The sequence below is a fragment of the Macaca thibetana genome, chromosome 4 (genome assembly GCF_024542745.1).
Source record: "Macaca thibetana thibetana isolate TM-01 chromosome 4, ASM2454274v1, whole genome shotgun sequence".
NCBI classification, from domain to species: domain Eukaryota; kingdom Metazoa; phylum Chordata; class Mammalia; order Primates; family Cercopithecidae; genus Macaca; species Macaca thibetana.
The window spans coordinates 55052431-55071095 of NC_065581.1; the positions used below are offsets into that span (position 1 = coordinate 55052431).

At 36.4% G+C, this 18665-nt stretch overlaps 1 protein-coding gene across 7 annotated transcripts in view; it reads left to right on the forward strand.

Moving 5' to 3' along the window:
* TINAG (tubulointerstitial nephritis antigen) overlaps nucleotides 1-18665 on the forward strand; it is an 85538-nt gene that overhangs the window by 11020 nt on the left and 55853 nt on the right. For 5 of the 7 annotated variants that reach the window (XM_050789566.1, XM_050789561.1, XM_050789563.1 and 2 more), the window contains exons 2-4: nucleotides 1321-1384; nucleotides 2042-2131; nucleotides 7637-7751. In XM_050789566.1, the coding sequence (XP_050645523.1) occupies nucleotides 1321-1384; nucleotides 2042-2131; nucleotides 7637-7751 (269 nt within the window). Of the gene's footprint in view, nucleotides 1-1320; nucleotides 1385-2041; nucleotides 2132-7632; nucleotides 7752-18665 lie in introns of all 7 variants that reach the window. The other 2 variants (XM_050789565.1, XM_050789567.1) reach the window with 1 other exon arrangement.

Here is an 18665-nt window from a genome sequence, read left to right on the forward strand (position 1 = left end):
TCTCTTGGCTTTGAATGAAAACTTTGATTGTTGCATGGATTTGCTGTTGTTTCTGGGTGATAAACAATTTTAGGATTTCTTTAAATTAGAAACATACTGTGGATTCAGTTATGAAAGGAGTCTAATCTTATGTAGCAATTAAAACCATGTATTTGATGTAAAGTTCAATCTTCCCACATCTCAGGTTTGCTGTATTAGGAAAACTGTGGTCAGGAGACAGGTGGTTTCCTTTTCTTACCCCCATGATTGTGAAGTATCAAAATTCCACGTGAAAGGGATGCATAGATGCAAATACATAAATAATTAGATTCATTAAGTAGAACATTGGACTGCAAAACATCCAGGGGAGGGGCAGTTGTGAAATATTTTCTATTAAAATATTAGCTTTGTAACATTGTGGCTAGAAGTTAACAAGGTCCCTTGGAAAGCTTTCTAAACCTATAGTTTGCCCTATGCTTTTATGAATAAAAGGTTAAAATTCGTTTTGTTTAACTAGAGGCCATTGGCATAAAATATCAATTACATGTTTCTATCAAAAACAATTTCAATAAACAATGTTGAGTCACTTTTGCAAATTTAGTGTTAATTTTGAATTTAAGCAGATTATATTTTCAAAAGGAATTTAAATTTTTAAGCAGAGCACTATTTTTACAATATGTTACTAATGGTTTTTATATGATAATGATTCACCAGTCATCTCTTTTGAGTAGTTCATATAATCTCATAAAGCAGTTAATAACCAGTTTCAGTTAATAGTTAAGAAACATTTGGATTTGGAAGGCAAATGGCTATGATTTCATGAATTTTTTCTCTTATTCGGATCCTAAAGAAAAAAAATAAAATTTGTCTTTGTAAGGTAAATTCAATGAAGTGACCTGGTATTTTGAGTCCAAAGCTATAGGCTACTTGCTCCAGTCATATCCAATTAATTATAAGCACTTATGAGACTTAATTAGTTGTTTTTTTAAATGAGAAATGCCATAAATCAATTCAAATACTATTATATTGCTTACTTACTTAAAAGCATTAATTATTTTTTAAGCATAGTGATTAATCCCTTGGTAATCTTGTTTTCATGCTTTGCAAATCCTCCCTGTTGGAACATAATATGCAGTTTAAAGATAAAAGCGTTGAAACAAGCCCAGAAGATTTCGATATGCAAACCTTAACACAAACCAGACATGGATTTCTATCAGCTTTTTTGGCACCAAACATGTCTGCATATTTGAAAAACTAACTACGATTTTTGATTACATTTTATGTTAATGCGCTTTATTACTTAGTTTAGGATTTTCATTTCTTTACATGTTACTTTGACAGGTTGCTTCAAAGATGGTCAACATTATGAAGAGGGATCAGTAATTAAAGAAAACTGCAACTCCTGGTAATAAATTTAAGTGGTACAGAACTGAGTTCTACTGTGTGTGTATGTTTTCTTCAAATAAAAGAAATATTTGTGAAACAAAGCATATATTTATATATGTATAGACAGAATCATATGTCATAAGACATCATATACTTGTAACTTTGTATAAGCATATTTAATTTTAAGGGATTTTGAAAATTTAATCATGAATATCTTTTAATGTTTGAGGTTGATGTTCTTGACAATGGGTCTCCATCATACAACAGGTCTGCATTAAATGCACCTCTTAATTATAATATTCTGATACCCTACAGACAAGTTGTGTTTTTTGAGCACAATAACTATATAAAAACAGGCTGCTTTAAAAGGACTAGCCTGCAGAAAGTTTCCAAATACAAGTACATGGAATCTACTGTCCAATTTGGCTTATGTTTTCAAACTTCAATGGATGTGTGATCATATCATTTGTTAATTGCCTGGAGTAGAGGATTACAGCATATTGAATGGTAGCTAACGTATGTTTTACAATTTATTTTTGCCAAGAATCAAATAACCATATGGCTAACATTAATCAAGACATTATGTTTTATGCCTTAACAATGTATAACTCTTTTTACTAATTGAAATATACTTCATAAAGACCAAGCCACTTTTGTAATCATCATATCTTTACAGCACATGCTCAGGACAGCAATGGAAATGTTCCCAGCATGTATGCCTTGTTCGTCCAGAATTAATTGAACAGGTCAATAAAGGAGACTATGGGTGAGAGAAATCTTGCTTTATATGCTTCTTGACACTGCCATTTACTATGCAGGTTTCAATGTATTGCTTGGTTTCTATAAATGATCATTCATTATTTAAAAAGAAAGAGTGGGAGAGAAATAGAAAGGGAGATAGAAAGCATGTAAAACTGGAATGCAAAGGTAAACATTAAGTAATTAAAATGATCAAATAAGAAATCTAGAGCATAGTTAGGAAAGAGCAGTGTCATGGTGTAGGTAAGGGAAGTGGAGTAAAGCTACTTTGGATAAGTATTTAGGGAAAATCAGAAGTCATCAAAATTCATTTATTCATACTAACCATCTCTTTCTCTGCTACTGCCCTCACCAAGTCAATCACATGCTTAGCTATCATGGGTAGAATCTGACCTTACAAGGATGATATTCAAATAACAAGCCAATCTAAATAATTTCACTGAAATGATGGGTATCTAGCCAATGTCACTTACAGTTGAATCAAAAGACAGATTGAGCTACTTTACTTTAATAGTACACTAAAGATAGGGATGATTGACACTGAAACATTGGAAATAACTGATGCTCTCGTATAGATTGAAAAATTAGATGGCTTCTCCATCTACACAGAGGAAATTAAGATGTAGGCACTGGCCTGGCAAGGTGGCTTATGCCTGTAATCCCAGCACTTTGGGAGGCCGAGGCGGGTGGGTAGATCACTTGAGGCCAGGAGTTCAAGACCAGCCTGGACAACATAGTGAAACCCCATTTCTACTGAAAACACAGAAAAAATTAGCTGGGCATGGTAATGCATGCCAGTAATCCCATTACTCAGGAGGCTGAAGCATGAGAATCACTGAAGCCTGGGAGGCGGAGATTGCAGTGAGCCGAGATTGCGCCACTGCACTCCAGCATGGGCATTGGGGGTGAAACCCTGTCAAAAAAAAGAAAAAGAAAAAGAAAAAGAAAAAGAAAAAGATACAGGCACCAACACTGACTTTTATCATAGAATTAAAAGGAAGAGGAACAGGCCAGCTGGTATCTGCTTCAGGATTTCTCCACTGCCATTGATCAAATCTCGATATATCCTTGATAACATCTTCCACATTTCTGGAAAAGACTTCACATAAAAAGATCTATTATTGAGCAATTAGAAAAGTGAAATAATCTGGAGATGTATTTTTATAAAATGGAAGTATAATCTCCTTCCACATATAACATGTTGTTTCCCAGCATAATGGGGATACTAAATTTCAATGTATTCAAAGTTTTTTCTTGGAAGATACAAAACATATAGAAAGTCACATTTGTTGATATTAATATCCTTAAACCATTCTCAGTTCCTCTGTGTGTGTGTGAGTGTGTGTGTTTGTGTTAAATCAATATTTTAGAAGATAACTTGATGACATTTTAAGTATTTCTAGGGAAAACCAATTATAATTTTCTGTGGCAAATCATTTTTAAATTATTCAAAGAACATGAGAGTATGTGCCATCTTGAAAAATTGAATCAGATTCCTAAAAGTGTTCAAATGCTAGATCTAATTAACATACACTTCCAAGAAACCAAAATAGAGGAGCCTAGCTTTCCACTATTAAAAGTACATGAGAAACCACAGTCTAAACCAATGTGGTACACGTAATAAAACACACTTAGGAGTACAGAGGTTGTTGGGAATGCTATTAGGTTGGTGCAAAAGTGTATGGTGGTTTTGGCCAAAACTACCATTACTTTTGCACCAACCTAATATCTTCCTTGGAAGGAAGAACATTCTTTCCATGATTTATTTATTTTGAGCATGCCCTAGGGCTACTTAAGAGGCATGGGCTTTGCATTTTAGTAGCAAATATTAGACATCACATAACTTTCAAAGAGTAGAAAATGAAGTATAATTGGAGCAAAAGGAAACATACAAAAACCAAAGGAAAAAAAGTTAAGTAAAAGGAACAAGCTATAAAGACAAGAAATAAAACTAAAATTATTTACCAGGGCAAAAAAGGGGAGAAGTCTTTAAATTTAAAAGAAAGTTCTAATTCTCAGCTATTCTCTTTTCATGATGCTCAAATTGTTTTTACGTGTAAAAATATAATCATATTATATCATTCAGTATTTATTAAGTGCTTTTAAAAATAGCCTACACCAAATATGCAATCTTGGCTTTAAAATATTTCTTTCCCACATCTTGACAGTATTTTAGATCCAAGTCTTTATTTATTCTATGTAATGTACTTCAGTGCTTATTTATTCTCTGTATTATTTTTTAATGTAATCAGTTGATATTAATAAAACATATGTTCTACTGGTGGCATGGCTGAGGATACACATAAATAATTTCGGCCTGGCGAAGTGGCTTATGCCTGTAATCCCAGCACTTTGGGAGGCCGAGGTGAGCAGATCACTTGATGTCAGGAGTTTGAGATCAGCCTGGCCAACATGGTGAAACCCCATCTCTACCATAAATACAAAAATTAGCCGGGTGTGATGGCATGGGCCTGTAGTCCCAGCTACTCATCAGGTGGAGGCACTAGAATTGCTTGAACCCAGGAGGTGAAGGTTGCAGTGAGCTGAGACCATGCCATTGCACTCCAGCCTGGGAAACAGAGTGAGATTCTGTCTCAAACAAAACAAAACAAAAAAACAAATAATTTCTATGTTAAGGGAATTTACCATCTAGTTGAGGAGCCAACACTGCCATACCTTTATAAAAGGATTTCTAATAATAGGGGAGAATATAAGTGCTACATTAGTGGCACAAGTAATAATCAGCAAGTTAGTGGAATAAAGGGAGATATATAAGTGTTTCAATTACCTGTTGCTGTGTAACAAACCATTCCAAGATTCAACATTTTAAAACCATAAACTTTTCATCTTTTCACATCAGCAATTTGGAATAGGTTCAACTGAGGCTGTTTTGCTGCTCTCTTCTGGAATTACTCTTGTGTCAATAGAGCCTCAACTGAGGTTGAATTGTCTGTGATGGCCTTACACTATATCTTGTGGTTGGTGCTGGTTGTTGATTGGGCCACGTTTCTCCAGCAGGCTAGCTTTGGCTTCTTCTCATAATTACTATTCTGATGGGGCATATGTGGAAGCTGCCCCAGTCCTCCCTTGAAGCTTATGCTTGAAAGTTTCACGATCTCAATTCTACTGCTTTCTATTGGGTAAGGCAAGTTACTAGGCCAGCCTACGTTCAAAGGCTAGAGAAATAGATTCTTTCTTATGAACTCAAAATTTGATTTAGTGGATAAGTTGGCTTTCATTTTTCACTGTTTTCTCAAAACCCGCTCACCCCAAACTGCAGTGATTAACTTCTACCTATTCTTAATTACTGGCATCTTGCTCTATCTGGTCAACTTGAAAATTTGAAGTTAGTTTGATTTTTCTTTCCTTTTATTCTCAGTCAGTAGGTATTGCTAACTCCCGCACTAAAAGTTTCTCTTAGATATTTACTTCTTCCATTCTAGACTATATTCTAATGCATTTCTTTATCAAGCCTAGTTTGAAATTATCTGACTTGTCTCTGTTTCCAGAAATTCTCGATGGAACCCCATTGCTTGTGAAACATGTATTGCCCTTAGCAAAAATAATATGTTGGCCCAAAAGCTTTTTACTACGTTATCTTTTGTACCATTTTCAGCCCCTGTGTCCCTATCCTCTCTCCTAGTTTAAGCATTTAACTTATCTGTCATTCCCTACACATGCCACCCAACTTCAAACTTGCATGCTTTGCTCAAGAGTTACCTTTACTTTAAACAAATGCTCTCTTCTTTCATATGTGGTCACCAAACTCATTCTTATCCTTCCAGATAGAGAACTAAATTTGCTTTATGTAAAAAATTTGCCAACTCTTTCAGTTATGTTTGAATCTTTTGATCATCTTTTGATCTACTGCTGATAGATGACACACGCCGAAGTCATTTCTATCTTTGTGTTTTTTCTTAAGGAATGAGCTTCTTAAATGTAGAAAAGTTTATTCATATCTATGTTCTCAGTGTTTATTAGAGAATATGACAGATCAATTAAGAAAGTTCAATAAATTCTAAGTTGGATTAAAATGAAAACTATAAGTCTAAGTCAAGAAGGATGTTATAGATTAGTCATACCTTTCACACTTTTGAGCATATCTCACAGCACATACATCTTACTTTGTGATCTAGTACACACACCCATGCACAAGCATCAACACACACACACACACACACACAGACACACACACAGAGTTTATTACCCTTAGTATTTGTAATAAACCCTATTTCCTATTATTTCTCCTATCTTTTATTTTATTTTCTTAAACTATCACCCTACTAACCAAATTGAGTGCTCAATTAAATAACCTATGAACATCTCTGACATGATGTTGGAAAACTACTAACATACGGCAACAAAAACATACTTTACTGATGTCACAATTTTGCCAAATTTTGCCCAATTTTGCCCTGTTAGCCTTTTGAATTATACTACAACATCTCTTATATTCAGAGGTTCTCTTATTGAGATTCCTTGGGTAATGGAGATTGCACTTTAAATTGTAGCTAAGTTTCTAAGGATTTTATGAACTAACAGATCTTATACGAAGAAAAACATTAACTTGTGAGGTATATTATTAAAAATTAAATTGTGTTTTCAATGATTCATAGGAGCCTATCACATTATAAATGATTTTGGTGATAAACATAGCAGGACAGGGTTTAAATTTGACATAAGTACAGAAAATATATTGACCTCAAGTGGTAGATAATTCAGAATAGGCAATGATTAAATTACTTGCATCTTTCTAATTTTTTATCTACTATCATCTAGTAAAAAAATTTTGTTTGTCTTCAAATTTCAATATTGAATTTTGAAGAGAAAATTTTTTTTCTAATTAAGAGCACAAAATATGTCTCTATGAAAATATGCACTTTTGTTACCTAATTTCACATCAACTGATTTTTTATTATTATTAATAACTAAGATGATTGAGCACTTAACACAAATGAACTCATTTAATACATAATAGAATATTTCAATATCTAAAAATTAGCACTGATGTCATTTTTAAAAATTATAACTATTTTGTCCTTCAGTATTCATGCATACATTTTTACTTTGTTCATTTCTTTTCAAATATAAATTTTAAAGAAAATGTATTAACCTATTTAATGTATCAGTACATTTCTGTATATTTAAGCTTCTTTCTAAGATGTATTTAATGGCATTTAAAGGAAACTACATATATTGGCCTCATTAACACTTAATCTCTTTGTGGTATGTAAACATTTCATATTCTTAGCATTAACCTACATTAATATGGTCTTATGTTCCTCATATGAATCATTAAAATACTTGAAATGTACCTTATTTAGGAAGAGTATCTCATACCCTTGATTATTAAAATAATCAATAATGTATCATTTATATAAACAATAGCCTGCGATAATTCTCATATTGTGAGATTTGTTGCTGTTGAATTTTGGAAATATAAAGGAACATGTATTTGTAAAAATGATGTCACATAACCTGTGTATATTTTTCTTCTTCATTTGTAAGGCAGATGGACAGCACAGAACTACAGCCAATTTTGGGGAATGACTTTAGAAGATGGTTTCAAATTTCGCCTTGGCACTTTGCCACCTAGTCCCATGCTCCTGAGCATGAATGAAATGACAGTAAGTGTTCCTTCTGATTCATGTATGTGCACGTATTTGTAAAAGTGTATTCATGTGTGCATTAAAAGCAATTATAAATCACTAAAATAATGAGTTTTGAGCTTTCAGAGTCATAATTTTGTCACAAAAATAAAAAATCCTTTCCCCAAATGGTTGTTAAACCCCTCAAAAGTTTCATGTGGGCTTTGCAAGTTTACTGTTACCAATTAGACATAGTCTCCTTTAGGAATGATTGAATGGCCTGGCAAGATGGCGGAATAAGAACAGCTGGTTGGCAGCTCCCAGCGAGACCAACGCAGAAGGTGGGTGATTTCTGCATTACCAACTGAGGTATCTGGTTCATCTCATTGGGATTGGTTAGACAGTGGGTGCAGCCCACGGAGGGCGAGCAGAAGCAGGATAGGGTGTTACCTCACCCAGGAAGAGCAAGGAGTCTGGGAACTCCCTCCCCCAGTTAAGGGAAGCCATGATGGACTGTGCTGTGAGGGATGGTGCATTCTGGCCCAGATACTATGCTTTTCCCATAGTCTTCGCAGTCCACAGACCAGGAGATTCCCTCAGGTGCCTACACTACCAGGACCCTGGGTTTCAAGCACAAAACTGGGTGGCCATTTGGGCAGACACTGAGCTAGCTGCAGGAGTTTTTTTTTGTTTGTTTGTTTTGTTTTTTTACCCCAGTAGAGCCTGGAATGCCAGCGAGACAGAACCATTCACTGTCCTGGAAAGGGGGCTGATGCCAGGGAACTGAGTGGTCTTGCTCAGCATATCCCACCCCCATAGAGCCTAGTAAGCTAAGATTCACCAGCTTGAAATTCTCACTGCCAGCACAGCAGTTTGAAGTTGACCTGGGACACTGGAGCTTGGTGGGGTAAGGGGTGTCGGCCATTACTGAGGCTTGAGTAGGCAGTTTTCCCCTTACAGTGTAAACAAAGCCACTTGGAAGTTCAGACAGGGTGGAGCTCACCACAGCACAGCAAAACCACTGTAGCCAGACTGTCTCTCTACATTCCTCCTCTCTGGGCAGGGCATCTTTGAAAGAAAGGCAGCAGCTCCAGTCAGTGGCTTATAGACAAAACTCCTATCTCCCTGAGACGGAGAACCTAGGGGAAGGGGCAGCTGTGGGAGCAGCTTCAGCAGACTTAAATATTCCTGCCTGCCAGATCTGAAGAGAGCAGTGGATATCCTAGCATGGTGCTCGAGCTCTTTTAAGGGACACACTGCCTCCTCAAGTGGGTTCCTGACTGGGAGACACCTCTCAGTGGGGGTCAATAGACACCTCAGACAGGAGAGCTCTGACTGGCATCTGGTGGGTGCTGCTCTGGGATGAAGCTTCCAGAGGGACTCTGTTAAGGGACGGACTTTCTCCCAGTGCCTCTTGACTGGCAGACACCTCCTAGCAGGGGTCAACAGACACCTCATACAGGAGAGCTCTGGCTGGCATCTGGTAGGTGCTGCTCTGGGATGAAGTTTCCAGAGGAAGGAACAGGCAGCAATCTTTGCTGTTCTGAAGCCCCTGCCGGTGATACCCAGGCAAACAGGGTCTGGAGTAGACCTCCAGCAAACTCCAGCAGATCTGCAGAAGAGTAGCCTGACTGGTAGAAAGAAAACTAACAAACAGAAAGCAATAGCATCAAAAGGATGCCCATGCAAAAACCCCATCCAAAGGTCACCAACATCAAAGGCCAAAAGTAGATAAATCCACAAAGGTGAGGAAAAACCAGCACAAAAAAGTTGAAAATTCCAAAAACCAGTATGCCTCTTCTCCTCCAAAGGATCACAACTCCTTGCAAGCAAGGGAACAAAATTGGACGGAGAATAGGTTTGACTAATTGCTAGAAGTAGGCTTCAGAAGGTGGATAATAACAAACTCCTCCAAGCTAAGGGAGCATGTTCTAACCGAACATAAGGAAGCTAAGAACCTTGATAAAAGATTACAGGAACTACTAACCAGAATAACAAGTTGAGAAAAGAACGTAAATGACCTGATGGAGCCGAAAAATACAACACGAGAACTTCATGAAGCATACACAAGTATCAATACCTGATTCAATCAAGCAGAAGAAAGGATATCAGAGATTGAAGATCAACTTAATGAAATAAAGCATGAAGACAAGATTAGAGAAAAACAAATGAAAAGGAACAAACAAAGCCTCCAAGAAATATGGGACTATGTGAAAAGACCAAACCTACATTTGATTGGTGTACCTGAAAGTGATGGGGCAAATAGAACCAAATTGGAAAAAACACTTCAGGATATTAGCCAGGAAAACTTCCCCAATCTACCAAGACAGGCCAACATTCAAATTCAGGAAATACAGAGAATACCACAAAGATACTCCTCGAGAAGAGCAACCCCAAGGCACATAATTGTTAGATTCACCAAGGTTAAAATGAAAGAAAAAAGTGTTAAGGACAGACAGAGAGAAAGATCAAGTTACCTACAAAGGGAAGCCCATCAGACTAACAGCAGATCTTTCTGCAGAAACCCTAAAAGCTAGAAGAGAGTGGGGGTCAATATTCAACATTCTTAAAGAAAAGAATTTTCAGCTCAGAATTTCATATCCAGCCAAACTAACCTTCATAAGCAAAGGAGAAATAAAATCCTTTACAGACAAGCAAATGCTCAGGAATTTAGTCACCACCAGGCTTGCCTTACAAGAGCTCCTGAAGAAAGCACTAAATATAGAAAGGAAAAACTGATACCAGCCACTGCAAAAACATACCAAAATTTAAAGACCATTGACACTATGAAAAAACTGCATCAATTAATGGGCAAAATAACCAACTAGCATCATAATGTCAGGATCAAATTCACACATGACAATATTAACTTTAAATGTAAATGGGTTAAATGCCCCAATTAAAAGACACAGACTGGCAAATTGAATAAAGTCAAGACCCATTGGTGTGCTGTATTCAGGAGACCCATCTGACATGCAAAGACACACATAGGCTCAAAATAAAGGGATGGAGGAATATTTACCAAGTAAATGGAAAGATAAAAAAAAAAAGCAGAGGTTGCAATCCTGATCTCTGATAAAGCAGAATTTAAATAAAGAAAGATCAAAAAGACCAAGAAGGGCATTACATAATGATAAGGAGATCAAGGCAACAAGAAGAACTAACTAACACGAATATATATGCACCCAATACAGGAGCACCCAGATTCATAAATCGAGTTCTTAAAGACCTACAAAGAGACTTAGACTGTCACATAATAATAGTTGAAGATTTTAATACCTCACGGCCAATATTAAACAAACCAATGAGACAGAAAATTAACGAGAAGATTCAGGACTTGAACTCAGTTCTGGACCAGGCGGACTTAATAGACATCTACAGAATTCTTCACCCAAAATCAGCAGAATATACATTCTTCTTGGCACCACATAGCATTTATTCTAAAATTGAACATGTAATTGGAAGTAAAACACTCCTCGGCATATGCAAAAGAACAGAAATCATAACAAACTGTCTATCAGATTAGAATTCAGGAATAAGAAACTCACTCAAAACTGCACAACTACATGTAAACTGAACAACCGATTCCTGAATGACTACTGGGTGAATAACAAAATTAAGGCAGAAATAAGTTCTTTGAAATGAATGAGAACAAAGACACAACGTACCAGAATCTCTGGGACACAGCTAAAGCAGTGTCTAGAGGGAAATTTATAGCACTTAATGCCCACTGGAGAAAATGAGAAAGATCTAAAACTGACACCCTAACATCACAATTAGAATTAGAGAAGCAAGAGCAAACAAATTCAAAAGCTAGCAGAAACAAGAAATAACTAAGATCAGAGTGGAACTGAAGGAGATAGAGACATGATAAACCCTTCAAAACATCAGTGAATCCAGGAGCTGGTTTTTTGAAAACATTAACAAAATAGATAGACCACTAGCCAGACTAATAAAGAAGAAAAGAGAGAAGAACCAAATAGACACAATAAAAAATGGTGAAGGGATAACACCAATGATACCACAGAAATACAAACTACCATCAGAGAATACTATAATACCTCTATGCAAATAAACTAGAAAATCTAGAAGAAATGATGAATTCCTGGACACAGGCACCCTCCCAAGACTAAACCAGGAAGAAGTTGAATCCCTGAAAAGACCAATAACAAGTTCTGAAATTGAGGCAGTAATTAATGATTTACCAACCAAAAAAAGTCTAGGACCGGACAAATTCGCAGCCAAATTCTTCCAGAGGTACAAAGAGGAGCTGGTACCATTTCTTCTGAAACTATTCCAAACAATAGAAAAAGAGTGACTCCTCCCTAACTCATTTTATGAGGCCAGCGTCATCCTGATACCAAAACCTGGCAGAGACACAACAAAAAACGAAAATTTCTGACCAATATCCCTGATGAACATCGATGTGAAAATCCTCAATAAAATACTGCCAAACCGAATCCAGCAGCACATTAAAAAGCGTATCCACCATGAAGAAGTTGGCTTCATCCCTGAGATGCAAGTCTGGTTCAACATATCCAAACATCACATAAACAGAACCAATGACAAAAACCACATGATTATTTCAATAGATGCAGAAAAGACTTTTGATAAAACTCAACACCCCTTCATGCTAAAAACACTCAATAAACTAGGTATTGATGAAACATATCTCAAAACAATAAGAACTATTTATGACAAACCCACAGCCAATATCATACTGAATGGGCAAAAGCTGGAAGCATTCCCTTTGAAAACTGGCCCAAGACAAGGATGCCCTCTCTCACCACTACTATTCAACATACTATTGGAAGTTCTGGCCAGGACAATCAGGAAAGATAACAAAATAAAGTGTATTCATACAGGAAGAGAGGAAGTCAAATTGTCTGTTTGCAGATGACATGATTGTATGTTTAGAAAACCACATCATTTCAGCCCAAAATCTCTTTAAGCTGATAAGCAACTTCAGCAAAATCTCAGGATATAAAATCAATGTGAAAAAATCACAGGCATTCCTATTCACCAATAACAGACAAACAGAGAGCCAAATCATCAGTGAACTCTCATTCACAATTGCTACAAAGAGAATAAGATATCTAGGAATACAACCTACAACGGATGTGAAGGATGTCTTCAAGGAGAACTACAAACCACTGCTCAAGGAAATAAGAGAAGACACAAACAAATGCAAAAACATTCCTTGCTCATGGGTAGGAAGAATCAATATTGTGAAAATGACCATACTGCCCAACGTAATTTATAGATTCCATGCTATTCCCATCAAGCTACCATGGACTTTCTTCACAGAATTAGGAAATACTACTTTAAATCTTATATGGAATGAAAAGAGAGCCCATATAGCCAAGGCAATCCTAAGCAAAAAGAACAAAGATGGAGGCATCATGCTACCTGACTTCAAACTATACTACAAGGCTACTGTAACTAAAATAGCATGGTACTTGTACCAAAACAGAGATATAGACCAATGGAACAGAACAGAGGCCTCAGAAATAACACCACACATTTACAACCATCTGATCTTTGACAAACCTGACAAAAACAAGCAATAGGGAAAGGATTCCCTATTTAATAAATGGTGCTGGGAAAACTGGCTAGCCACGGGCAGAAAACTGAAACTAGACCCCTTACTTATACCTTATACAAAAATTAACTCAAGATGAGTTAAAGACTTGAACATAAGACCTAAAACCATAAAAGCCCTAGAAGAAAACCTAGGCAATACCATTCAGGAAATAGGCATGGGCAGACTTCATAACTAAAACACCAAAAGCAATGGCAACAAAAGCCAAAATAGATAAATGGGATCTAATTAAACTAAAGAGCTTCTGCACAGCAGAAGAAACTATCATAAGAGTGAACAGGCAACCTACAGAATGGGAGAAAATTTTTGCAATCTATTCATCTGACAAAGGGCTAATATCCAGAATCTATAAGGAACTTAAACAAATTTTCAAGAAAAAACAAACAACCCCATCAAAAAGTGGGAAAAGGATATGAACAGACACTTCTCAAAAGAAGACATTTATGCGGCCAAAAAACATATGAAGAAAATCTCATCATCACTGGTCATTAGAGAAATGCAAATCAAAATCACAGTGAGATACCATCTCATGCCAGTTAATGGCAATCATTAAAAAGTCAGGAAACAGCAGATGCTGGAGCAGATGTGGAGAAATAGGAATGCTTTTTTATTGTTAGTGGGAGTGTAAATTAGCTCAACCATTGTAGGAGGCAGTGGGGCAGTTCCTCAAGGATCTAGAACTAGAAATACCATTTGACCCAGCAATCTTGTTACTGGGTATATACCTAAAGGATTACAAATCATTCTACTATAAAGACACATGCACACATATATTTATTGTAGCACTATTCACAATAGCAAAGACTTGGAACCAACCCAAATGCCCATCAATAATGGACTGGGTAAAGAAAAGGTGGTACATATACACTGTTGAATACTATGCAGCCATAAAAAAGGATGAGTTCATGTCCTTTACAGGGACATGGATGAAGCTGGGAACCATTATTCTCAGCAAACTAACCCAGGAACAGAAAACCAAACACTGCATGTTCTCACTCATAAGTGGGAGTTGAACAATGAGAACATATGGGCACAGGGAGGGGAATATCATGCACTGGAGCCTGTCAGTGGATTGGGGGCTAGGGGAGGGATAGCATTAGGAGAAATATCTAATGTAGATGATGGGTTGATGGGTGCAGCAAACCACCATGGCACATGTATAACTATGTAACAAACCTGCACATTCTACACATGTATCCCAGAACTTGAAGTATAATAATAAAATAAAATTGATAATCCAGAAAAAGAAGAATTGAATATTCATTTACATTGCTAATGACTTCACACAAATACGAATTTCGGATTATTGGTTATTCAGTGTGCCAATGCTTCAGCAGGTCATTGTTCCAATTTTTCTTTTTTACCTAAACACAGTTATTTTGTCCTGTCTATAGGAATATCCATTATCATATTGGAATAAAATAAATGTTGGTATCTTTAGACATATAGGCTTTGATGATTAGTAAAGGTCGATCCTCAAAAATTCTCAATATTTCTGTTAAAAGAATATCTTCTAATTTTGCCTGATGACCCGGCAAACTTCCTTGTAAAATTACCTCAAGTTTTCTAACATTCTTATGCCTTGAACTATCTTACTGGGTTTTCCCTTTAATTTTTAAGAGGTGTTATCATCTGCTAATAGGTATCTTGTACAAAAATGTTGCTACCTCTCTTGTTTTTACCAACCTCTTACTCACAAATCTGCAGTGTTACCACCCAATGTGTGGTGTTCTCCAGGCACATACACTTTCCAGTTGAGATGCTGATTGTATTTAAGGCCTGTTATGAATGCCCAGGGTAGAGTGGTGCTTCCAGGCTGCTGGAGTGTAGCCTCTCCACCCTCCAATGAAGACATCCAGTCTCAGCTGCCTGGAAGCTCTCAGCAGCTTTAGCAAGCAAGATTGTTGTTTGCTGTTGGATGAGTTGTAAATGCACAGGTTTCTCTTCAAATGTTTAATGTACTTTGCTTTTGAGTGTTGTAATCACCTGAGTTATCGTTACAATTCAGATTCCAGTAGCAGGGCCCTCTAAATTATAACTAGTATCAGAGAACATCATAACAGGTGTTTATTCAGTGGTTGTGTGTTAAAGCACTTACAGTTTCATACATGATCTCATTTAATTTCCCCAGCAGCATGATGTAGTGGATACTATCATTACTCACATTTTAAAGACAGGCAAATTGAGGTCGAGAAGTTAAGTCACGCCAAGATTGAGAGCGGTTAAGAGCCACCACAATTATTTACAGTGCATAGACAGGACATCTAAAAAATCCGTTCCCCTAAAAGTTATTAGAGTTCCTGAATTGGCCAACACTAAATGGAACTACTAACTCTACTTACTCCAGTTAGTAGAGTTCCAATATAGCGTTGGCCAATTCAGGTTCAAAGTAGTAAAAAGACTTTTAATCTCTTAACCAAAGCTAACTTTCTGAAATATTCAGCTTTGATATATTCTGGGTCTCCCCTACAATCATAAGACTTAAATCTTTAGAGATGTGGCTCTGATTTATGATTTTGAGTGACCTAACTGTATGATGAACTGAAAAAGAGGTTTTTTTTCTGTTTTATTTCTCATTTTTGTTCCTACCCAGTGAGAAAAAATAATAGGCAGCATTATTTAAGAAAAGAGGACAGACCTTTATAAGGTTTGCTCTTTCACTTGCTTTTATTGAGGGCCACGGTGGGCCACACACTCACTTATGTGTCTCTATATATTTCCTGAAAAGTATTTCTAACATATCCTTTATAAACTAATTTCTGCAGCTTGGAATATTATATGTTCTAGAGAAAATGAGTTACATTTCTTTCCCAAGTTTCCACCCACCATAGCAAAGAAAAGGAAATTTAATTCAAAATCATTTATTGCCTCCTGGGATTTGTTTGCATAAAAGTCACTGTGGTGATATTTAAATTAAAACTCTTAATGATGAGTTGGGAAAATTTTAAGTTACCTAGTGCTTTGAATTACAGCATAAGTTACAATGCCTGGAATTGTCGAGTAATTCCAGGAAAGCAATAAGAAAAATTCAGCGGAACCAGTAAGAGTTCTATTACATTTACGATGTAAGTCAAGGAAATGCATCTTATTTCTAGGGCATAGTAGTTAGGACTACATTTCCGAGTGTTAGAGATGTTTTAATATGAAGCCAGGTAGAATAGAATCAGAAATAATAGCAAGTGTTTCTAGGAAGAACATGAAGCAAGTATGAACTGAGTTGAACTGGAAGCTTTGGAAAGCTATAGCTACCAGTTAGTTTTATAACTAGTTCTTAGTCTGTTGACTACATAGAAAAACCCAATATATGATATCAAACTACCTCTAATTACCATGACAATGAATTTCTTTTTGTGGGAATTCTTCTCAATTACTGGTGCATCCCCCTCACCCCCCCTCATACACTTTTCCCCAACTTTTAAAAAATCATTTTCAATGTATGATAGACTATACATACAGCTAGAGTGGGCAGTAGCCAACAGTGATATGATTTCAAGCATACTGAAAATTTCCATGCACCTCCGTCCATAAACATCTCCTTGGCCATATTGCTTGGGTAAGAGTTTAGATTCGGGAAATTATTTTCCCTGGGTGGGAAAAAATAAGCCATGAGTCATCCTGAATTCCTGGGAAAGCTCCTTCCTTCCCTGGCTGGTTTCCAGGCTTCATTCCTTAGCTTAAGTCATTATTCTCGTAACGTGTCTACTGGCTCCTTCACTTATTACCTCAGTCTCCTTCTGCACAAAATGACAATGGTTGTAGTATCTAGCTCACAGGGCTGCGTAAGTCCCATGAAATACTGGATGCGAAATGCTTCGCACAGTACTTAGATATAGTAAAGTATTAAATAAATGTTATTATGTAATATATAAAGATGTTCTTTCTCCCTTGTATTGACCTTGGGAGAATAGCAGTGTTCTGAGACAAGTTAATGTTGTAAGGACTAAGTTAGTAACACCTTCATTATTTGGAGCATTTTCTTTTATAAAGAAAGGTGTAGGCCTGGATTTATTGGCTCTGATAGAGTTTATATATTTCTGGTGAACTGAGAGTTCTATGATGCTCTTATATCAAATCAAATCAACTCTATACCTGATTGTTTTTCCAGACATAATGTTCAAGTGCTTGTGAATTGCGGGGTGGAGATAGCACCAAGAAGCTTCACTGTGTTCTATCTTATTATAAATATTAAAAATGTTGTGAAAAAATACTATTTTCACATAGAAATACGAAAATTAAGACTTCATTTGTATGCTTGGCTCCATTAAAATTTTTTTCTTTAACAATTTTGAAATTATTTTTATTTACTCCCCAAGGAGACTAATTAGGTTACTGAAGATATTACAGGTGAGTATTATGTGTAAGGTGGAACTATTTGGAAACAACTAAAATACTAAGAAGGCTAGTATGGCATTTAAAACCTGTTGGTGTACTATATTATATAATATCAAATTGCTGTAAGTAAAATATTCTAAAATTGTTTGAGTCAGCCTCAGAGCTAACCAGAACAGCATCCTTTCTCAGTCATCCAATATATGTGAATATGTTGGCATTAACTAACAAAGAAAAACATGTTATAGTTTCTATAGTTTGTTGGAAGTTAAAATAAAATAATACTTTATTTATTTTATAATAAAAAGTCTTTTAAAGCCAATGATTTTTGAGGTGAGAAATGGAAATTTTTTTTAATCACCTGGGATACTTTATTATACTCTAGATAACACATAGCAGTTGATAGCCTGGATTTTTTTCTCTAGTCATTAGTAATAATATAAGGATTTCTTTTTTCCTTTCAGAAATATATTTCAATGACGGCCAAGTACTGAGGCAAAAGAAATATCTTTAAAAATCTTAAAGTAATTTTCCAAGTTTAGTTTTTATTGTTCATGGGATTTGAATATATATATGTGTGCGTGTGTGTGTGTGTGTGTGTGTGTGTGTATATATATATATATATTTTGAGACAGAGTCTTGCTCTGTTGCCCACTCTGGAGTGCAGCGCTGCTATCTCTGCTCCCTGCAACCTCTGCCTCCCGATTTCTGAGGCAATTCTCCCTGCCTCAGCCTCCTGAGTAGCTGGGATTACAGGCACCTGCCACCAAGCCCGGCTAATCTTTGTATTTTTAGTAGAGACAGGGTTTATGTCATGTTGGCCAGGCTGGTCTCGAACTCCTGCCCTCAGGTGATCCACCCGCTTCAGCTTCCCAAATGTTGGGATTACAGATGTGAGTCACTGTGCCCGGCTGGGATTTGAAATTTTTGATTTGACTAGGAATAACCCTGTCTGAACAAACATCTCCTATTTGATTGCAATACCATATGTCATATATAAACAGAAGCCTCTGTAGAAACCA